The sequence below is a fragment of the Podarcis muralis genome, chromosome 1 (genome assembly GCF_964188315.1).
Source record: "Podarcis muralis chromosome 1, rPodMur119.hap1.1, whole genome shotgun sequence".
In the NCBI taxonomy this organism is placed as follows: Eukaryota; Metazoa; Chordata; class Lepidosauria; order Squamata; family Lacertidae; genus Podarcis; species Podarcis muralis.
The window spans coordinates 8,548,177-8,571,573 of record NC_135655.1 but is presented as its reverse complement, the minus strand read 5'-3'; the positions used below and the strand labels follow the sequence as shown (position 1 = coordinate 8,571,573).

General features: G+C 48.4%; 1 protein-coding gene across 2 annotated transcripts in view; it reads right to left on the bottom strand.

Moving 5' to 3' along the window:
- The window catches only part of DAAM1 (dishevelled associated activator of morphogenesis 1), a 176,484-nt gene that overhangs the window by 10,266 nt on the left and 142,821 nt on the right, over positions 1–23,397 (bottom strand). Inside the window, exons 16-22 of one of the 2 annotated variants that reach the window (XM_028735406.2) lie at positions 20,521–20,550; positions 17,222–17,325; positions 6,964–7,048; positions 5,613–5,719; positions 3,713–3,801; positions 2,593–2,761; positions 1,112–1,219 (exon numbers count right to left, since the gene is read on the bottom strand). In XM_028735406.2, coding sequence (XP_028591239.2) covers positions 1,112–1,219; positions 2,593–2,761; positions 3,713–3,801; positions 5,613–5,719; positions 6,964–7,048; positions 17,222–17,325; positions 20,521–20,550 — 692 coding nt within the window. The remainder of the gene's footprint in view (positions 1–1,111; positions 1,220–2,592; positions 2,762–3,712; positions 3,802–5,612; positions 5,720–6,963; positions 7,049–17,221; positions 17,326–20,520; positions 20,551–23,397) is intronic. The other variant, XM_028735481.2, reaches the window with a different exon arrangement.

Sequence of the window (23,397 nt, the reverse complement as noted above, 5' to 3'; positions counted from 1 at the left end):
GCCGAACATCTCCTGCATTGCAGGAAATAGGCCTGCAGGCCTTGGACCCAGACAGACATTTCTGCCTCTGCTCACCTTTTGCACAAACAATCAAGCTTGCAAACTTGCGCCTGGCTTTTGACTCCCGCAAACTACAGGTGCATTTATTTTAGAGTCGATAATTGTGCTCTCCTGCTCCACTTGTTGCAGGGCCTCCCTATAAACCCAATAAAGACCTGTTTGCTTCTCCTTAATTCACTTCAAAAGTCCTTTACGAGGCTGCCTGCACATACCAATTAATGGTGAAATCCCTCAAAGCGTGTTGATTAAAACCAGCAAGGAAGAAAGCGGGGAGAGAGCGAGCAAGTATCTGATTTAAAAACCAAATACCCCATCTTTGCAACCACGGATTTCTTGAACATGAGTGCACGCTAATTGGCTCACAATTAAACCACCCTGGCTTGCAGCTAAATAAAGCCGGTGGTTTTTTGGGGTGTGTGAATGTGCATGTTTCTGGCAGCTGCTGCTGGGTGTTCACTTCTATTTGGGCAGGTGCAGTGGGGCTCCCCCATCAGTAGGCCCTCCTTCTGGGAAGAGGGACACCTTGGCCTCATCCAAACCCTCATCAGCCTGGGGAGAACCCTCCCAGCAATGTCCTCATTGCGCTTTGCTTAGGGCTCAGCTCTCCATAGGTAAAGGTAAAGGGACCCCTGACCATTAGGTCCAGTCGTGACCGACTCTGGGGTTGCAGCACTCATCTCGCTTTATTGGCCGAGGGAGCCAGCATACAGCTTCCGGGTCATGTGGCCAGCATGACTAAGCCGCTTCTGGAGAACCAGAGCAGCACACAGAAACGCCGTTTACCTTCCCGCCGGAGTGGTACCTATTTATCTACTTGCACTTCGACGTGCTTTTGAACTGCTAGGTTGGCAGGAGCAGGGACCGAGCAATGGAAGCTCACCCCGTCGCGGGGCTTCGAACCGCCGACCTTCTGATCAGCAAGTCCTAGGCTCTGTGGTTTAACACACAGCGACCTCTGCGTCCCTCGGCTCTCAATAGAAACGTGCTAAAAATCATGAACACAGTTGGCCTCCCGCAATCCCAGGCGTCAACCCAATTGTACGACACTCACTTTACTTTGGCAGCCTGGGGGACATCCTTCAGTTCTTCGTGCAGGTTGAGGACTTTGGGGTACTTCTTTTCTACGATGGTGATGAGATAATGCAGCAAGGTAATGTTCCTACAACACAAGAAGGGCAGTGATAGATATATATGGATGCAACAAAGGTTTGTGGCTCCTGTATTCAGCTGCAAAAATTGCCTCTATTTGTGAAGGGTAGAATTGTTTTGGAGGAAGCAACAGGATTCTGAAAAGTTACTGTGAAAAGGGGCTTGTCGCACAGGGCAAGCCACCTGCGCAGTACAGGAACGGGGGTGCAAGAGAAAGGTCTTCTGGGAAACAGACTTTTACTAGGTGCAAAAAGCAAGACAGGCAGTCATAACAAATAGCAGTGGCACTGCTGGGTGCTGCGCAGTCACAGTTTTATCCATGATATGGCCTTCTTGGTGGTGGCTCCCCATTTGTGGAATGTCCTCCATGGTGTGTTGTATTTTTATTAATTTTCAGGGGGAATCCAAAGCATTCCTGTTTACCCAAGAATTTTCTGGCCAAAGGATAACAACAACAATTTTATTATTTACACCCCGCCCATCTGACTGGGTTGCCCCAGTCACTCTGAGCAGCTTAATAGCCCAGTAGATTTCTTCCATCTCAAAAAACTTTATAAAACATTAAACATTAAAAAACTTCCCTATGCGGGGCTGCCTTCAGATGTCTTCTAAGTTTCCCTGGCACCCTTGAAATTATTCACTATCAGGGTATTTGATTGTTTTACAACTTTTTAGATGCGGAACTCCTTTAGGATATGAACTTAATAAACAGCGAAATAGCCGGGCTCCAGACATCAGACACATCGCCTTGAATGAGGGTGCCTGACATAATAATGGTGGGGTGAGAATTAATTTGCAAAGAAACCGTTCCGTTATGATAACCCTTTAGCTGATAAAGGTCCTGAATACAGGGCAGCAAGGTAGAAGCAGGCAAAGTTTAGGTGACATGAAGGGTTTCGACGTAAACCTGGGCTGAATCTCAAAAAGTGTTTCTGCAGCTGTTCCTTGTGGGCACTGAGTAAAGGATCCCTGACCATTAGGTCCAGTCGTGGCCGACTCTGGGGTTGCGGTGCTCATCTCGCTTTATTGGCCGAGGGAGCCGGCGCACAGCTTCCGGGTCATGTGGCCAGCATGACTAAGCCGCTTCTGGAGAACCAGAGCAGTGCACGGAAACACCGTTTACCTTCCGGCTTGCACTTTGATGTGCTTTCGAACTGCTAGGTGGGCAGGAGCAGGGACCGAGCAATGGGAGCTCACCCCGTCGTGGGGATTCGAACTGCCAACCTTCTGATTGGCAAGTCCCAGGCTCTGTGGTTTAACCCACAGCACCACCCCCCTTGTGGGCACTGACTACAATCCCACAAAAAGAGATTCTTCCTGCATCTCTTTCTCGCAGAAAGGAACTGGACTCACGCTCTCGAGGCAGAAGCGGCTTGGGCTTACTTGTCAATGCTGGATTTGGTGTCCGCAATCTTGTTGAGGCTGGCGATTTTGAACCCGTACGCATTTCCCCGTTGGCCTTTGTTCATGTAGTTCCCAAAGGCCAAAACTACCTCCAGCAGCTGCTTTAGGCTTTTGCTCTGGAACGTCTCTGTTGAAGCAGTGCGGATTGCTGCAAAGGGGAAAAGATTTTGTTAGTAATATTACTATCGTCGTCATTATCGTTGATTTATGAATCCCACACAGTCGCCCCAAGGAGGTGTACAGCAGAAAAGAGTTAAAAACACAACCAGCAGCTATGCAGTATGCTTTCCATTATGTTTTTGTTATGCTTTTTATAATTGATGTTCTGTAATGTATTTTTAATGTTGTACACCACCCTGGGATCTTTTGATAAATGGCGGTATATGAATTGAATGAATGAATATTAAAAAAAACAAAATGGGCACCCATGGCACAGGCCCTTTCATCTAGCTGGGAAAGCCTGCTGGATTGAAGATGCCTTCAATTTTATCTGGAAAGTGCAGCTAACAGGTACCTGCCATATTTTGTGCATGAAGACTATTCTTTGAGCAAGTGGTATGTACCGTGTCGGAATAAGACTTCCTGCACTACCATCAGAAAATAACTTAATCCTTCATATACTGTAGAAGTCTTTTGTATGTTCATAGAAGGAAGGAGAGTTCAGGGTGCAGGGTAAACAGTAATTGTGCTGGAATGTGATCTTTATCCCTGCATCTCTATCATTTCTTGAAAATACCGTATTTTTCGCTCTATAAGACGCACCAGACCACAAGACGCACCTAGTTTTTGGAGGAGGAAAACAAGAAGAAAAAAAATCTGAATCTCAGAAGCCAGAACAGCAAGAAGGATCGCAGCACAGTGAAAGCAGCGATCCCTCTTGCTGTTCTGGCTTCTGGGATAGCCACGCAGCCTGCATTCGCTCCTTAAGACGCACACACATTTCCCCTTACTTTTTAGGAGGGAAAAGGTGAGTCTTATAGAGCAAAAAATGTGGTATTTTTAAAAAAAAGTTGAATTTTTTTGCTTTGTTTAGGAAGATCCGAGCCAAGACACCCAAGGATTTAAAAAGACCCCCCCCCCCTTATAACACAAGACTTACCTTCCACTTTAGGCTTAACTTCAGCAACTCGCTCAGCAAACTTCTTTTTAAAATACAAGGACTGCAGCCTTTGCTGGTAATGGTTTATCCTGCAAGAGACGGAAAGAACAAACCTCGAGTTGGCAACTAGGAAAAGATCTGGCGGGAAAGGCCTGTGTCTCGGGTTGATATATCTATAGCTGTGGCTAGTAGCTCAAAACAGTTTTTGAAACCTGAGGACTTGCAGGGGGTACAGGGTTTGTCCTCAAAGGACGTGAAACCACCCCCAAAGACTGCAAGGGTCAACACTGTTTGCTTAGACAGGCACAGCTAGGGCTCGTCCCATGGAAGGAAGGTAACCAGAAGTGCAAGGTGGTCAGGCACAAGACCAGTCCAGTTGCAGGTAGTTCCAAAGGTGCAACAGGTACCACAGGGGTATACTATGTGTATGACAACTGTATGTTTACTTCACTTACTGCTGCGTTAGCCTATGCAGCTTCAGTTACCTGAAATGGGGGAGGATGTTAGTATTTCATGCCTCCGATGCTGCAGGTGAGATTGGTGTAAATCACATGCCTGTCTGGGAAGAGTGTGGGAATGGAAGTCAGTCTTATCTCTTCCGCTGTATGTACTATGTACTGTACTTTTGCTTTGACTTCTGCCTGTTCTTCTCTCGGAGCTGGAGAGAGAAGACGCTATGACTCCTTTTGTCTGTACACAGGGTGTAAATATTTATGTAGATTAGCTCTACGATGTCTCACGCTTCTTGCTGTGTTATGTTAGAAGATTAGTGTGCATATATCATTTGATGTATGTCACTGAAGCACACTGGAGAAGAACAGGAATGCCCTTTCCAGAGCTGGCCATACCGGAGGATGCTCGGATTTCGAGGGCTGCAGAAGGGGCACCCCAGGGCGTTTTTCCAACATGACAGTGCCTGCTGATGTCTGGATTGCCAAAGCCAACCATTTGCAGAAGACATCTCCATGCCCTTGACGGCACGACTTTCAATGGCGTTTACTGCAAGGATCCCTGAGCTTTCCTAGGAGCTAAAACCACCCCCCCAGACTCCATTGTTACACTGGCTACAGGTCTGGAGACTAAAGTGTGTATCAACCCAACCTTATATTGCCTTGGGCACTTTTAGATAAAGATCTGCCATTTTTGCCAGACTTTTAAGAGTCCAGTGGGTTAAGTCAGTGTTCCCCAACCTTGGGCCTCCAGCTGTTTTTGGACTACAATTCCCATCATCCTTGACCACTGGTCTTGCTAGCGAGGGATGATGGGAGTTGTAGTCCAAAAACAGCTGGAGGCCCAAGGTTGGGGAACACTGGGTTAAGTCGTATGTACTGGCGTTGCTAATTATGTAACGCAGAGATCGCCAACCTTTTCGCCCCGGAAGCTCTTTGCACAGAGGCCGGGCACCATGCTGCTGGGGTCACCACAACCATGCTGCAGAATGGAGCACCAGAGGCAGGGGTCTCCAAATTTTAGCTGCTGAAATTTGAGAGCCCAAATTCCGCCACTGCTTTGCACCTCTTCCATTGAGAGTGTGTGCCCAGCCTTGGCCTCCAATGGAATATGGGAATGTTTAAGGGGAGGGGGTGTTCAGTGTAGGAGCGGCGTAGCCAGTGCAAATGGGAACTGAGCAGGAAGAATAAACAGTGCCTCGTGTGTTGTGGATTTCTGAGGGGATATTTCCTGGGACCTTTCACGGGTGGCATATGAGGCCTCAGTGGCCGCAATGTCACCCACAGGCACCATCTCGGCGACTCCTGATTGCAATTCACAATAATTATTGTTATTTCTTCCAGTTATTGCCTGCTATGTTTTTGCAAACCGCCCTGAGAAGGGGCCGCAGTCTGCCACGGCCTGCGCTTTTCGGCCCATAGGGCAACCGCGTTTTCTTGCCGAAAATCACCTGCTCATTTCGAAGAGGAACCTGTCTGCCTTCGCCATTCGGTCCAATTCGTGCTTGTGCTCCTCCAGCAGGTCGATGTCAGCTTTCTCCGGAACGAATTTTAGAAGCTGAGAAAGGGAAGGTCGGGGGTGGGGTTAGAGAGAGAGAGGTAACACTTTAAAACACACTCGCCCCTCTCCTGTGTGGTCAGCATCTACCTCGAGTGGGACAGACAAAGGGCAGCTGTGAAACTGGCCCAAGGTCCTCTAACATGCCCTGCTGTCCTCCAGATGTTTTGGACTACAACTCCCATCATCCTATGGGTACCTTGTAGGAGACTTGTCCTCATCTGGATCCAGTCAACCAATTATGGAATGGCTGCTTGCAAAGAGGACCATTCCTACTTAACCTGAAGGGGAGGCCCCCACCCAGGGCCGGATTTAGGTTTGAGGAGGCCCTAAGCTTACTAGCGGGAAGGTAAACAGCGTTTCCGTGTGCTGCGCTGGCTCGCCAGATGCAGCTTTGTCGCACTGGCCACGTGACCCGGAAGTGTCTCCGGACAGCGCTGGCCCCCGGCCTCTTAAGCGAGATGAGCGCACAACCCCAGAGTCTGTCAAGACTGGCCCGTACGGGCAGGGGTACCTTTACCTTTACCTTTAAGCTACTGAAGGTAATGGGGCCCTTTATATGTCCAGCTGTCCTTTGTCAACAACAAATTGCCGCTGGTTTTTTGTGTTGAATATATGATATATGGTAATTTATGGACCTAATAGGTATCTAAAGCCATTTGCACATGAAGAACGTAGGCATCCTATATATAGAAATGAGCAAACCAGTGATATTTGAGGGAGCAGGCTAGCAGGCGGGGCCCATGACTTACTTCATAGGAGCCTACACAACACAAAACACTGTTGCTGCATGTAGGTTTTATTTTATTTGTTTTTTATCTTATATTTTGGAAATGTACATCCAAGTTTTTTACCTTTAAATTTTTTTGGGGCCCCCAAGAGAGTGGGGCCCTAAGCTATAGCTTGTTTAGCTTATATGTAAATTCGGCACTGCCCCCAAACTGCACTTTAGAAGTGAGTAACTGTAAAAACAAACAAACCACATTTACAAGGATTCTCCCAACTTCCCAAAAACGTAATTGGAGGGATTTGTAGAATTTAGATTTTTAAAAAAATATATATTAAGATAGAGAATGTGGTTGGGGTTGTGTGAGAGGGACAGAATAATGGCTGTGCAGCAATTGACAGAGGAGGAAAGGCACATAAGACCCACAGAAGTGGGGCCCAGGTTTCCAAGTGTTTTGTTAAACATATTCTCATTTTTTAAAACCACGGCTCTTTTACGTGACTCCAGGCGCCCTCACCTGTTCTAGCATATCTTTTGGCAGGTCCTCTTGTTCATCCATTGATAAGATGGCACGTTTGATTTCGTCGTTGGACAATTTTAGCCTGGAAAAGCAACAATGGGACACCCTGTTAGGCAGGCAGACCGGACAAGTATCCAAAATCTTGCGGCTCAGTTCCAGCTTTGGTCCCAGACAAGCCCAGTCTCGTACGTGGAGTTGTATATGGAAGGCAAGAAGGGTGTTCGCCCAAACTGTCCATGCCAGCTATGGTTTTATTCATGTATTGCATACAACTTATATACAGATTGATTGCAAAACCCAACCTTCAAAAGCGATTTACAAAAAGAATAAAACTACCTCTATAAACAGCTTAAGACAGCTGTTTAAAACACTGAGACATTAATTAAAATATCAGAACGTTTGGCAAGCTAAAAACAGATTAAAACACATGTAAACAGTCCGCATTTCTGGTTATGTAGGAGAGGAATCCTGGGCCAATCCTCACTGTGGTCGTTCAGCCTGGAGACTGAGGTCCAGCTCCGAGGGCCTTCTGGCGGTTCCCTTACTGTGAAAAGTGATGTTACGTGGAACCAGGCAGAGGGCCTTTTGGGTGGTGGCACCCACCCTGTGGAACACCCTCCTGTCTGATGTTGTCAATAATAATAATAATAATAATAATAATAATAATAATAATGATGATGATGATGATGATGATGATGTTATTATTTGTACCCTGCCCATCTGACTGGGTTGTCAAGGAGATGAGTAACTATAGAACCTTTAGAAGGCAAATGAAGGCAGCCCTGTATAGGGAAGTTTTTAAATAGTTAATGCTTTATTTTATTTTTATATATGTTCAGAGCCGCCCAGAGTGGATGGCAACCCAGTCAGATGGGTGGCATATGAATAACATTATTATTATTATTATTATTATTATTATTATTATTATTATTACTACTACTACTACTACTACTACTGTTACTATTGTTAACAGACCTCTGGGTATAGAGCGGTATATTATTATTATTATTATTATTATTATTATTATTATTATTATTATTATTTTGTATACTGCCCTTCATCAGGAGATTGCAGGTCGCTTGACAACACAAAAACACAAAATGAGAACACAAAATGCCCAATAAAGGCAAAAGCGAAACAAATCAATTACCCCCCTCCCACAGGCACCTTTAAAAGCATATAGAATGTTAATCTTTCTTTATTAAAAAAACACACCCTTTACTATATGTAACTGCATCTCTGTGTTTTTATATGGCATATGCTCTATACATGGTTCTCATATTGTTTGTATAGTTATGTTATTTTGTACATATGTTTAGGGTAAATTGGGGGGAGGGGAATCTCTTTTTTAAAGGATGCACTTTTTCCGGTTTTAGAAGTTACACGGGTGGCGCTGTGGGTTAAACCACAGAGCCTAGGACTTGCCAATCAGAAGGTCGGCGGTTCGAATCCCCGCGACGGGGTGAGCTCCCGTTGTTCAGTCCCAGCTCCTGCCAACCTAGCAGTTCAAAAGCACGTCAAAGTGCAAGTAGATAAATAGGCACCACTCTGGCGGGAAGGTAAACGGCATTTCCGTGCGCTGCTCTGGTTCGCCAGAAGCGGCTTAGTCATGCTGGCCACATGACCCGGAAAAACTGTCCGGGACAAGCGCCTGCTCCCTCAGCCAGTAAAGTGAGATGAGCACCACAACCCCAGAGCTCGCGACTGGACTTAACTGTCAGGGGTCCTTTACCTTTGCCTTTCCTCCCCCCAGTTTTATTTTTTGTGTCACTGAACCCTCCTTACAATCCCAGCCTGAAAAGGCAGTCGAGAGGGAAAGGGGGAAGGAAAAAAGGAGACAACAGAGGGAATATTTGCATGCCAAGTGATGACAAGAATCAGATGTTTGCTGGAATACAGGAAGCTGTAGGGCAAGGTTTCCGAAACTTGGGTCTCCAGCTGTTTTTGGACTATAATTCCCATCATCCCTGACCACTGGTCCTGCTAAGTAGGGAAGATGGGAGTTGTAGTCCGAAAACAGCTGGAGGGCCAAGCTTGGGAAACACTGCTTTAGGGGAAGGGGCACAACATTAGGGGAAGGGGTAGGATAGGAATTTGATTTGATAACAATGATGGAACCGCACATTTCTGAAGAGGTTTTGTACATCTCTCCTGGGTGTGGGCCCTGGCGGTGCCTGTCTGCTGTGTGGACTAGCAAAAGGAATCAGCTGTGTTAGACCTTCGTGGGGCTTTTGAGGTACAGAATAGGCTCAAAACCAGCTCTGTGGGTCCAGGAAAACAGAAAACCTCTGCACGAAAGTGCCCTGAGAGGCTCTCTGAGCGCCGGTGGGGGAAGGAGACGTCTCCCAGTGCCAAAATAGAACAGCCTCAGCTCCGACAATATCATGGGAAAGAGGCCAGCCAAAAAAAGCTATAAGCTGATAACTGAGGGAGGGAGGGAGGAGGAGGAAGCCCCCCAGCCCAAACACACAATAATTATCTTTTGTTGGCAACAGCTGCTGGGCGCAGACGGGCAGCGGGTGGAACTGGGTCACGGTGTCGGCCGCCGCGAGGATTTAAGCCCCGAACTTTGTCAATGGGATGTGGCAGCTTGGGAAAAGGGGGTGAAAAACAAACATGCAGGGGCTTCCCATAGGGGACTGTCTCCCCCCTTTGGCCTCACCCAGGCTCCTTTTAGCTGCTTGTAGAGGAGCAACACCAAGGCAGAAACGTGTTAGCAAACCGAAGAAATCAGAGTTGCACGGGCAGCTTAAATTTGGGGGGGGGGGGAGGGATTCAGTCCAGGGGTTTGGAAAGAATCATACATCGAATGAGATTTTTAAAAATAAGGAGGAGGAAGTAGAAAGTGCCTGGACTCCTAAACGGACGACCAGCAGTGGAGACATGGTGAAGGTCAAGGTTGTGTCAGGGACCAGGGAACCGGGTGATCCCTGAGCCTGGCATGGCCTCTTCTGCCCTGCTTTGGGCTTCTCCAGAATCCGTTTTTATGGGTCGTGGGGTGCTGCCATTGGGGGCAGCCATGCCTTGGGCACCAGGGAGATGGAACAGAAATTTACTTCACTGGGGAAGGGCTATGGCTCAGTGGTGGAGAACTTGCCTGGCTTGCAGAAGGTGATGGATTTAATCCCATGCATCTCCTGGGAATGCCCACTGTTGAAACCCTGGAGATCTGCTGCCAGTCAGTGTCGGTAATACTAAGCTTGATGGACCAATGGACTGACTCTGGATAAGGGTGCTTCCTGTGTTTCCATTTTGATCAGCCCTTTGTTCCGAAACATGAGGACTATCATCTTAAATTCCTTCTTAGCAAAGGGCTGTGGATGTGAACTGACCTGGATGGCACCTACTGTGCAAATGGGGATTTTGGGGGGAGGGGCCGCAGCTCAATGGGAGAGCAGCAGTTTTGCATGCAGAAGGTCCTGGGTTCAGTAGAGGGCTTCTGCGTATGTGGCGAAACCCAGAAAAATACTTCTGGGTTTGCCACGTTCGCATCCTGAAGTATATGCAAGCAGAGGTGTGTGTATCCAGAGGTACCACTGTATATAAAGAGGAATGGAAAAACTTTGTGGAGTATTTGGCAAATAATCACGTGAAAACGTTAGCAGGATTAAGGTAAATTCAGCAACAGTGTAATATATATAAAAAGGAAGATTAAAGGAAAAAGATAACTAAATGCATATATAAGAATATGCAGGAATGGTGGGAAAATCAAAGGAACCAGGGAAGGGGAAGAAGGGAGGTCGCAAATGGCTGTTTTATTATAAAGTAAGATATGAATGAGGGACACGGGTGGCACTGTGGGTTAAACCACAGAGCCTAGGACTTGCCAATCAGAAGGTCGGCGGTTTGAATCCCCGCAACGGGGTGAGCTCCCGTTGCTCGGTCCCTGCTCCTGCTAACCTAGCAGTTTGAAAGCACGTCAAAGTGCAAGTAGATAAATAGGTACCGCTCCGGTGGGAAGGTAAACGGCGTTTCTGTGCACTGCTCTGGTTTGCTAGAAGCGGCTTAGTCATGCTGGCCACATGACCCGGAAGCTGTACACCGGCTCCCTCGGCCAATAAAGCGAGATGAGCGCCCCAACCCCAGAGTTCGTCACGACTGGACCTAATGGTCAGGGGTCCCTTTACCTTTACCTTTAAGATATGAATGAGGATAAATGTTGATTTTAATGTGACTGTGGTTTTGGAAATTGTAATAATGAAAAGAATATAATTAAAATTCAGAAAAAGAGGATGATGGGAACTGTAGTCCAAAAGCAGCAGGAGACCCAAGTTTGGGAAACACTGGACTAAATGATTCCCAGGTCCCTTCCAAGTCGACAGTTCTATGATTCTGCGTGGCAGCTTTGGAGCAGTGGGAGGGAATGATTTAGAAAGCAAGAGATAAAGATGGAAAGGGGGCGTCTACTAGGCACAGACTGAAGGTGAAATGGTGACAGATTCTCCATTTCATAGCTCAATGGCAGAGCCTCTGCCTTGCAAGCAGAAGGACCGTGGGGTTCAATCCTCAGCATCGCCAGGTACGACTGGGAGAGACCTTTACCTGAAAACCTGCTGCTACCAGTCATTGCAGGCAGCCCTGAGCTAGAGAGACCATAAAAGTAGCTTCCTATGTTTCTATATCACGGACGCAGGTGGTGCTGTGGGTTAAACCACAGAGCCTAGGACTTGCCGATCAGAAGGTCGGAGGTCCAAATCCCCGCGACGGGGTGAGCTCCCGTTTCTCAGTCCCTGCTCCTGCCAGCCTAGCAGTTCGAAAGCATGACAAAGTGCAAGTAGATAAATAGGTACCACTCCGGCGGGAAGGTAAACGGCGTTTCCGTGCGCTGCTCTGGTTCGCCAGAAGCGGCTTAGTCATGCTGGCCACATGACCCGGAAGCTGTACGCCAGCTCCCTTGGCCAATAAAGCAAGATGAGCGCCTCAACCCCAGAGTCAGTCACGACTGGACCTAATGGTCAGGGGTCCCTTTACCTTTACCTATGTTTCTATATCAGTTCCCCCACTGGCCTCCTAATGAGGGCAGGGATGCTTACAGAAGCACACCTGTCCTGGATGCAAGGAACAGGTATATCTAGCCTGGTCCAGCACAATTGAAGCCCCCGGACGCAGAAGCCATTAGATGGCCATGCGGCACTTGCAGGAAGGGGGCACTGGGAGAAAATCGGAACGGCAAAAATACTCGCCTGCACGAGACGAAATCTAACATGACCTCACCGTGCAATCATTTTCCCCAGAGCGAGATAGATAAAATATCTCGCAAGACAGAACCTCTCTCTTTGCTGCATGCCAGACAATATCTGGTTTGCTTTATGAATGTCTAGGATAAATAAGGAGCCTGCTTGCATGCAGAGGTCCTTCGTCAGCTCCACGGTGCGAGGAGAAATGCAGCAGATAATGGCATTGGAATCCTAAAGCTGCGAAATGTGGCTCACAGCCTCCTAGGCAAAAGAACTGCAGGATTGTTTTGTTGACCGCAAGAGCATCCAGAGGTCAAGGTCATCCTCAAGGACAACAACCCTCCCAGTCAGGCCGGGCTCAGAAGAAGCCAATGGGGTAGGACCACCCAGTTAGCTTCAAAACTGAAGGAAATGGACCCAGCTCCCTGTCTACTATAAGGTGACCAGATTTTTTTTCAATGAATCTGGGGACATTTTTCAACTTCCTATTAAATAGATAGGAAGGACAGATCCTGAAGCTGAGGCTCCAATACTTTGGCCACCTCATGAGAAGAGAAGACTCCCTGGAGAAGACCCTGATGTTGGGAAAGATGGAGGGCCCAAGGAGAAGGGGACGACAGAGGACAAGATGGTAGGACAGTCTTCTCGAAGCTACGAACATGAGTTTGACCAAACTGTGGGAGGCAGTGGAAGACAGGAGTGCCTGGCGTGCTCTGGTCCAGGGGGTCACAAAGAGTCGGACACGACTAAACGACTAAACAACAACATTAAATAGATGGATTTTGTCAGGGGACTAATTTGTACATCCGGGGACTGTCCCCGGGAAACGGGGATGTTCTGGTAACCTTAGTCTGCTATGCTACTCACTAAGAGATTAAATTTGTGTATTTTATGTGAGAATTACCTCTTATCCTATGTAGTGAAGAATTTTAGCAGACCAGTTAGCAAAATCCCAATTGGGACGGTGGTTTTATTGTATATGTAGCGACTGTTGCTGGATGATGCCATGGCCTTTGGCTAGTATAATAAAGTTTGTGACGATGACTATGCCACTCGTGAGAGCAGTGTGGTGTAGCGGTTAAGAGCGGTGGACTCGTAATCTGGGGAACCGGGTTCGCTTCCCTGCTCCTCCACATGCAGCTGCTGGGTGACCTTGGGCCAGTCACACTTCTCTGAAGTCTCTCAGCCCCACTCACCTCACAGAGTGTTTGTTGTGGGGGAGGAAGGGAAAGGAAATTGTTAGCCGCTTTGAGACTCCTTCGGGTAGTGATAAAGCGGGATATCAAATCCAAGCTCTTCTTCTTCATGTGCTTTTTGTGTGTGTCCCAAGAGGGAAGGGCTGCATTTATAACCACAAAGCTGCAGACCTAACCCCAAAGCACTGGCTATAAAGGTAGGTTACCAGAGTTAAACGAGAATTCATTTGCTAGTTGGGTGGTGGAGTATCTGCTTTAAACGCAGAAGGTCCTAATTTCAACCTATGGCATCTCCAGCTACTTGGGATAGAATCCCCAGAGAGCTGCTGCCAGCCAGTGTCAACACCATTAAGTTGAATGGACCAGCGGTGTGACTCCATGTAAGGCATCAAGGCAATTGCAGGACAGGTATAGATGGAAGTACGTAAGATGAGCCTGTTTCAGGCCAATGGCCCGTCTTGTCCTGCTTCCTGCCTTCAAAGTGGCCAACCAGATGCCATTGGGAAACCTTCGAGCAGGATTCGAACACAGGAGCACTCTCCCCACTTGCCAGCAGTCAGCAATTCAGGCGATTCAGCTTATCATAAGATAAACTGAAATGATGTACAGTGGTGCCTCGCAAGACGAAATTAATTCGTTCCGCAATTCTCTTCGTCTTGCGAGTTTTTCGTCTTGCGATGCACGGTTTCCCATAGGAATGCATTGAAAATCAATTAATGCGTTCCTAGGGAAACCGCCTTCAGACCAGGTCCGGGGACAGTCTGTCCCCCGACCTCTTCTGAAGGCTGGGGGGGGGGGGGACAAGGGCTTTTTTCCCACTGCCAGCCTTCAGAAGGCTGTTCTGAAGGCTGGCGGTGGGAAGAAAAGCCCTTCTTCCCACCTCCCGCCCTGCAAGCTCCGGGGACAGGAGGTCTTTGCTGCCGACCGCCAGCATTTTAAAAGCCCCTGCTGTCCCGGGGCAATTTTAAAATGCTGGCGGGCGGGAGCGAAGTCTCCGCTGCCCCGGGGAGATTTTAAAATGCTGGGGGTCGGCAGCGAACGCTTCGCTCCCGCCCGCCAGCATTTTAAGATCGCCCGGGGCAGCGGAGAAGTCTCCGCTGTCCCGGGAAGGCAGGCGGGGGGAGCAAAGACTTTTGCCACCGCCTGCCTTCAGAAGAGGTCCAGGACCTCGTTCCGATGCCCGGCGGCAGGGTGCGAGGTTCCCGCCCCACCGCCCGGCATCGGGGCATCGTTCCGATGCCCGGCGGCGGGGGGAGAGGTTCCCGCCCCACAGCCCCGCTTCGGAGCAGCGTTCCGAAGCGGGGCGGCTGGGGCAGGTGTTCCCTGGACCTCTTTTGAAGCAAGCGGCTGCGGAGAGAAGCGATCTCCCCGCAGCCGCTTGCTTCAAAAGGGGTCTGGGACCTCTTTTGAAGGAAGCGGCTGCGGAGAGAAGCGATCTCCCCGCAGCCGCTTGCTTCAAAAGGGGTCCGGGACCTCTTTTGAAAGAAGCGGCTGCGGAGAAAAGTGATCTCCCCGCAGCCGCTTGCTTCAAAAGGGGTCCGGGACCTCTTTTGAAGGAAGCGGCTGCGGAGAAAAGCGATCTCCCCGCAGCCGCTTGCTTCAAAAGGGGTCCGGGACCTCTTTTGAAGGAAGCGGCTGCGGAGAAAAGCGATCTCCCCGCAGCCGCTTGCTTCAAAAGGGGTCCGGGACCTCTTTTGAAGCAAGCGGCTGCGGAGAAAAGTGATCTCCCCGCAGCCGCTTGCTTCAAAAGGGGTCCGGGACCTCTTTTGAAGGAAGCGGCTGCGGAGAAAAGCGATCTCCCCGCAGCCGCTTGCTTCAAAAGGGGTCCGGGACCTCTTTTGAAGCAAGCGGCTGCGGAGAAAAGCGATCTCCCCGCAGCCGCTTGCTTCAAAAGGGGTCCGGGACCTCTTTTGAAAGAAGCGGCTGCGGAGAAAAGCGATCTCCCCGCAGCCGCTTGCTTCAAAAGGGGTCCGGGACCTCTTTTGAAGGAAGCGGCTGCGGAGAAAAGCGATCTCCCCGCAGCCGCTTGCTTCAAAAGAGGTCCGGGACCTCTTTTGAAGCAAGCGGCTGCGTAGAGAAGCGATCTCCCCGCAGCCGCTTGCTTCAAAAGGGGTCCGGGACCTCTTTTGAAGCAAGCGGCTGCGTAGAGAAGCGATCTCCCCGCAGCCGCTTGCTTCAAAAGGGGTCCGGGACCTCTTTTGAAGGAAGCGGCTGCAGAGAAAAGCGATCTCCCCGCAGCCGCTTGCTTCAAAAGAGGTCCGGGGGCAGCGGGAAGCGCTTCCCGCTGCCCCCGGACCTCTTTTGAAGCAAGGGGCGGTGGGGAGAAGTGATCTCCCCGCCGCCCCTTGCTTCAAAAGAGAAGACCCGCTGTCCCCGGGGCAAGCTTCGTTTTGCGAAGCAAGCCCATAGGGAAATTCGTCTTGCGAGGCAACTCGAAAACGAAAAAACCTTTCGTTTTGCGAGTTTTTCGTCTCGCGAGGCGTTCGTCTTGCGGGGTACCACTGTACATGCGTGCTTATAATTAGCAATGAGACAGGGAATGTACATCTGGCATTATTTTCTATAGTTGTATTGTGTTTGTAGGGATATGTCCTTCAAAGGCATTCTTCTTTCAACAAGATTTTTAAGTGGAGATCTTCATCCAAACTGGTACCTCCATTGGATTTGAATTTATTTTGTGTCTGCTGTTGTTTCAATCTCTCTCTCTCTCTCTGGGTAGGTTTTTTTAAAAAAATGTTTTTATATACGCTAATAGCTCCCCGTCTCTCTACTCCACCTACAGACCCCTTGAAAAGTGCTGAGAGTCTTGGCGGACCACTTAATAATTGTTCTGTCCGTCGTAATGTGCTTTGCTAGACGCTGTATGGCTTTTCATTGCAGTTTTACAGACATGCCACAAACCTCCTGAACGAAGCTTGCAGATGACCGGCGGTCTACAGACTCCAGCTTAGGAACCAGTGGCGTAGCGTGGGGGGTGCAGGGGGGGCGGCCGCACCGGGCGCAACATCTGGGGTTAGGGCAAATCCATTGGTTAGGGGGCGCAAATCCACGGGTTAGGGGGCGCAAATCCACGGGTTAGGGGGCCCGGGTGCTGACAACCCACGCTACGCCACTGTTAGGAACTCCTGATATATGCAATTGCTATACCTGTTTCAAACAGCTGACTGATTGTATGTGGGTTTTTTTTTTAACATTGTAAATCACTTCAGGATGTCTCATGGAAAGAGATCCATAAACAACATTATTTTTTCAGTGGCATGACCAGGATGAATAACAAGTTGCAAACAGCTTTGCAATTGCTGCAGTTGCCCTGCAACAGAAAATAATAGCATTCTGGTGTTGGAACTCCAACTGCTTGAGAAGAAGGAACCTTTTTGTCCAACGTGGGTCTCGAACCCACAGCCCCGAGGTTAAGAGTCTCGTGCTCTACCAACTGAGTGATCTGTACAGAAGCAACTCTGAAGCATCCAGCACCTGGGTGGATCAGATGCAATAATCTTCAACCATTTCAGAGAATAAACTTTAGCCCAAACATGCATTTGGGAACTCATTCCTTATTATTATTATTTTTAATAATCTTTTTCTATGGTAGTAGTGCTTCTCCTGCAACCCATCAGCTGAAAACCAGCGGATCAGAGAAAACCTGATTAGATTGCTCCAAAATCTGGAACGAGATTGGTCAAATTTCCCCCTTTGGACTCAAAGGAGCTATTGCACTGTCCATGCGCTAAAACAAATTGCTGTTGTGGTTAGTGAGCAATTGCTGTATTGTTTTACGCAATTACGGTTCCAGCTACCGAAAACCATTCAGCTGAGATAGTTGCAAGATTCGCTCCACCTTAAGGCAGGGAGGTTCCAAAGGGAAAAGAATGGCAGAGGTACCTGGAGAGGAGAATATTGCAGTTCTGAGCCCTCCGCCCGTCTATAACCGAAAGCTCCTTGACTTTATGCCGCGAACTGAGGGTGTCGTCCAAAGAGTCTTCTTTCTGCAGGAAGCATGAAAAGAGTCCATTAATAAGCAGATGCGCACATCGACGTTTCAGAACTTCCGGCGCATGCCAGCATCCCGAACATCAATCAAGAACCTTTACCGCGGCAGACGAGAAAAACCCGGAGCCTGCAACTGAAATACAATCAGCTGTTTCATAAACCGGAATGTTCTTTTGGGAAAAGAAAGGGGGGGGGTATTGGTTACAAGTGTATAAATATTTATCCAGATGGAAAGATTTAAGAACCCGCAAGTGTGCGGACAGTGGGGATCATGTAAAGGCTTTCCTCGCGCACACAAATTACGATATTCTATTTGGAACTGTTTGCCTAGCAGCTGGGAAGACTGCAGAGCTCCGTTCAGGAGTTTCAAAGCCCCGTTTCGTTTTTTGAAGGGGTGGCACTGTGGTCTAAACCACTGAGCCTCTTGGGCTTGCTGAACAGAAGGTCGGCGGTTCGAATCCCCGCAACAGGGTGAGCTCCTGTTGCTCTGTCCCAGCTTCTGCCAACCTAGCAGTTCGAAAGCATACCAGCACGAGTAAATAATTAGGTACCACTGCGGTGGGAAGGTAAACAACGTTTCGGTGTGCTGTGGCTTCTGTCACGATGTTCCTTTGCGCCAAAAGCAGTTTAGTCCTGCTGGCCACATGACACAGAAAGCTGTGGACAATGCCAGCTCCCTTGGCCTGAAAGCAAGATGAGTGCCGCAACCCCATAGTCGTCTTTGACTGGACTTAACAGTCCAGGGGTCATTTACCTTTTACCTTACAGCCCCAAGTCAGTGCCAGAGGTTCAAATCCTTGGCATCGCCAGACAAACTGGGATTGGAAAGATTCCTGCCTGAGACTATGGAGAGATGCTGCCAGCCAGAGTAGACAATATTGGCCTAGGAAGAGCAATATCACGATTCAATATACAGACGCTTCGTGTTCAAAAGGGAACCATCGCATACAAACCAAATTTTATACAAAGTCAGAGCACTGGAACCTAAAAGAGCACCTCAGCTAACACCAACCAGCTTGGATCCCACAGTCGGCAGGTGAAGTATTGGTGGTTGTGCCATTACGGGGGCTGCCTACTTGGTGTTGACCCCCCACTTGACAGAGCCTTTTCAGGGATGGCTCCCAATTTGTGGAGTGCGCTCCCTGGTCTGTTCTCCCTGTCTCCCTCCCTTATTGACTTTTGGAAGGAATCTAAAAACTGAATTTGATGGCTGGAAAGCACATCCTGAAATCACTAAGAGAAATATCTATTTATTTATCTTATTTTTGATGTGCTTGCTGTCCTGGGCTCCTCTGGGAGGAAGGACGGGATATAAACTGAATCATTGCCATCAATAACACTTCTCCTCCTCCTCCAATATTGTCTACTCTGACTGGCAGCAGGGGGTTGGATTAGATGACCCTCAGGGGTCCCTTCCAACTCTACAATTCTATGATTCTAGGTCCCTGGGGCTGGGATTGAACCTGGGATTTCTTGCTGCCAAGAATGTACTCTATTTTTGCGCTGGGCCCAGCAATGGTACCCTACCATAGAAGGCTTTGGGGACAGATCTAGAGGACTTAGGGTGGGGAAATGAAACCTCAATTCAAAAGACAACCAACAAAACATTGAGCTGCAGGCAGAAACATTTAGGATTTTTCACCCACAGTCCCAAAAGCTGAGCAATGCAAATGTGAGATTGGTTCGGGAAGTACACAAGGGGCTCTCTGAGACATCAGCGGCTCCTTGAAATGACAACAGCTGTCTTGAACCTTGGATGTTATACCTTGAAATGTGCAAATATGGGAAAATGCCCTGGGAATGCTGCGCAAGATGAAGGGAAGTCCAGCAACCTTGCACATAAATACAAACCAGTAACATAAAATAGAGAGAGATTCGTTCTACCAACACATATGCACACACTTTCCAGCGCTTGAGTGACTTGCGGCCTCTCTGCCACAAGACACAGCATAGGCCGAGTGCGAAACACACATGTACGGATTAGAGAAGCAAGGAATAAGTCACTGCTGTTAAGCATAGTCATTTAATTTACTGAACCTGGGAATGCTTAAATGCATTATTGTGTTTAATTCCGGAATGCTCCCCAATAACCCTCGTGCAATTGGTTAAATCTGGTTGCATGGGAGGTATCTTATTACAGTCTTGATTGTTTTGTGTGTGTGAGTGACATTACTGCAATGGCCGCATCTCCATGAACACTGAGGAAGAGACAGTGTTAGATAACTGTGGCTGAATCTACACAGATATAAAAAACGCTGCGAAAATGCTACTTTTTTAAAAAAAGTTGTAAAATATACCGTATATGGAATTTGCCATTAGCTCATTGGCGCCATCTAGTGCCACATTTTTATAATGCACTTAAAGCACACTTAAAACGTTATATTTGCAGCTGTATAGCTGAGTCCCCTCTCTCTCAGAGCAATAGAGGAGAGGCATGCTAATGTTTCTGTGTGAATGCATGTGACAGAAAGAAGTACGAAAGTTGATATTCTCCCAAAGAAGCTGTAAGAAGAAGTCTGCTGGAAGGAGAAAGTGGAGACCTCTCAGAAGGATCTGCATGGCCCGGCTGGGTCATGAGTGGAAAGAGAGAAAGAGACAGTTTGTTTGAAAGTTTAAGGAAGAAGCTGTAAACTTCAACTAAGAAAAACTAGGCCCGTGCTTGGATAAGCATGTGAATGCAAATACTTTGCATATGTTCTTCGTCAGCTGTATGTTCTGCAAGCAAAAGATTCTGAATGTTTTTACAAATGTTTGGACATTCTTTTAATTTCAAGAAATGAGTCGGTATTGCACATGATTTGGCTTCTGAGCTGCAATTTAGCTGCTCTGCCAACAACTACTGACCATGAAGCCCAAATTCAGCTGTGCTGGATCTGCTGAAAAAGAGACAGATCCATTCCTCTCCAGCTACTGCGGCTCTGAGACAAGGAAGTTCTTTTAATGAATTTAAAATACACCCAAGGCTACATTAACAGCCTCCTTGCAAGCAGATGCAAACAGGGTATAGGGTTGTTGTTTTTTACTTCAAAGCACTAGAGCCCACCAGCCCCACCTAAGCTTCTGTCCCTTTGAAATAAAACCAATAAAATTTGGGAGTCCAGCGTTTTATCGCTCAAGGGAATTCATTGGAACTCACTCGTTCAACGGAAGGTGGGGTGTTTTTTGGGGTGGGGGCCCAGAAGCGCACTTACCTGTCTGGAGTTATTGTTCACAAAGAAGTCCTACAGCCAGAGCAGAAGCATGGGACAGGCGGGAAAAAAGCGAGCAGTTCAGTGGTCACAGCAAAAAATAAACAAAGAAAAGGAACAACCACAAAACAAGAGAGAAGAGTCAACAGTGCAGTTGGGAAAGGGTATATTTATATCATTCAGCGGTGCTCTTTTTCACCCCCTTCTTCTCAACCCCCCACTTTGCAAAACGAAACAAGAAGCCAACAAGCCCCCACAGCTCTCTGGATAGACCAGCTGCGGTCCCGATAATGCAGACCAGGAGACGTGGCAAAGTAGACGGAGATTAGCAGAAGGGGTGCAACAAATCAGACAGGCATGCGGAGTCAGAGACAGGCAACAGGCAAGGCAAGGCTGCTTGTTAGGAAGACGCCGTTTCATTTCACCGCTCATGCATATTTGCGCCAACGCGGGGCGGAGAATGGATCCCGCACATGGAAGTGAACAAGCAATTATTCCATCCCCTGGGGGCTTGTCAACAAGAGATGGCCCAAGGTGGCTGTGGATTCATTATTTCATGGCGTTCATGATGGATGCTGGGTTGGTTCTTATGCTACGAGGTTGCTGCTGCCTGCAGCGATACCAGAACGGCGAGCATCACGTAGAAGCGCCATGGAAGTAGCACGCAGCCATCATGGCCGGTGGCCTCATCTGCCTAATCCCCTGCAAAAGCTGTCTTAAAAGTTGGCAGCTGCCACCGCTTCAAAAGGCAACTGACTCCATCGCGTAGCTACGTGCTGGAACCACCATGTGAGGCCCTTAGGCAACCCGCCACGGTCTCCTCTGCTGCCCCAAGGGGACTCCGTGGCACATCTCACTTCAGGCGGAGCCTGCCAAGGCTGCAGGCCGCATCCAATTTTGCCGTGGCCTGAATGAGAGTGGCTCTCAGAATCTCCTGCTCCTGTGTCCCTGAGGATTCTGAGAGGAGGAGCATGCTCTCCTTTGGTGCGGAGCGCAGGGGGACCAGAGTCAACACACATCACAGATCACCTGGCCCCCTTTCTGCTTGGCTACCAACCCGCCCCCCCGCCCGGTGGCCAGGTGGGAGGTTTGCCATCTTTAGGAAACTCTCTGCATTCTCCTCAGTGACCTGGAGGCCGTTGACTAGAGCCAGGTCGCGAGGTTGGTACGGGAAAGGAAGCGGCAGAGGTTTTCAGAATGCAGGCAATGGTTAAGGCACGAACACTGCCCCCTCACTGCGCTTTCAGAGTATTTGAAAGGAAAGGAAACTGTTATGTACTGCGTTGAATAGGATCCAAAAGGCAGCAGTCTGATTGGTCCTAGAACAACAGGATCCAGAATGCAGCAGTCTGATTGGTCCTAGAACAATAGGATCCAGAATGCAGCAGTGTGGTTGGTCCTAGAACAATGCAGCAGTCTGTTTGGTCCGCAGGAGCCACCCAATCCAGCTCCAGGTGGAAGGGAATCCACAATCTGATTGGCCTGCAGGAGAATCCCAGAATTAGCCAATCACGTGGGGCCCATTGTGTAAATAATGTATATAAGGCAAACACTCTGGGGGAACTTCCATTCCTCCTTACCACTATGAGCTGAATAAAGAGCATGAAATCCACTCTTGACTCCAAGTATATTTCAGAAACGGGCCAGCTAGAGAAGATTAATCCTTGGCAGCCCTAATCTTTGTACATTTGGTTTTCAATCTGGCAGATAAACCAAGGTCTTGCTGACCTTGGCGGCTCTGGACGGATAAGTATGGAGACCAGATGAGCAGTTTCTCTGGTCCACTAGATACAAAAGCTGCTCACAGCTCACAAACATGATATGCCCACTTGCGCTGGCCCCATCTGGGGTGCACCTGAATTGTGGGCGGCGCAAGACATTTTCCTATCCAAGGCAGAAAACTCAAATGGCTCTGTCCACTTTCACTGGGCATGATCCCACTGGGAAGTTGTTTTGCGCAAGTCCCACTGAAACCAACAGGAGCTGCATAAATGCACCTCTGTCCAAGCCAAATTCTGCAGCGTCCTGGAAGAGCTGGCTCTTTGGAATGAGCTGCCATCTTAGATTTTCTCTGCTTATGGGTCTTGGCAGCTCTCCAACCCCCCCAACGCTGAACTTTGCTGAGATATGCCAACATTTCCAAGGTTAGGTAAATATCCTTTACAGAACTGGGACGGAACAGAATGTTAGTTATTGTTAAGCCCATTAGACGAGATTATAGGAGGGTAAACGAGTTTGGGTTACAAAGGGTTTTTCAAACCACCAAAGTAAGTTTGGATTTTGTCCCAATACCCAGGGGATTACTTTAACAACTTGTGCGGCTCAGTAATCACTGCAGGAAAACAAAACCATGGATGGTTTTCTATTGCAAGTTTACACAGCATCTCCATATTTAGAGAGGCCTGTTTTCAGAATCAGAGAACCACCATGCAGAAGTTATTTGTGTGATGATTAAGATAATAAAAGAGATTTGGGGGGGATCAGGCGACTGGGTCCTTCAGGTCCAGCATCTTATTATTGCAGGGGCCACCTGGTTGCATCAAACGGAAGTCTGCCAAGCTTGCCATCGTCTCCCACGCTCTGAGTCTCAGCTTGCAAACCCTTGGAACCAGGGACCCATTTCTTAGCAAACTATACTATCGTAAGCGGAAAGTGGCCTTTAATTGCGCCATTAGCTTGAAATGCCACAGAAGATGGATGCCAGCCCTCGTCCCATTTCTCATTAGCGGATGGTTCGGGGGCAAAACACTTTGCATCCATCCGACTGGAGGGAGAAGAAAAAGGAAGGCGCTCTTCGGGAATAGCGGGTCAAAGCACGGCAGAGGAACGCTGCAAGGGCTACAGAAATGACTCATAAATTCAGTTCCACGGAGATGGCTC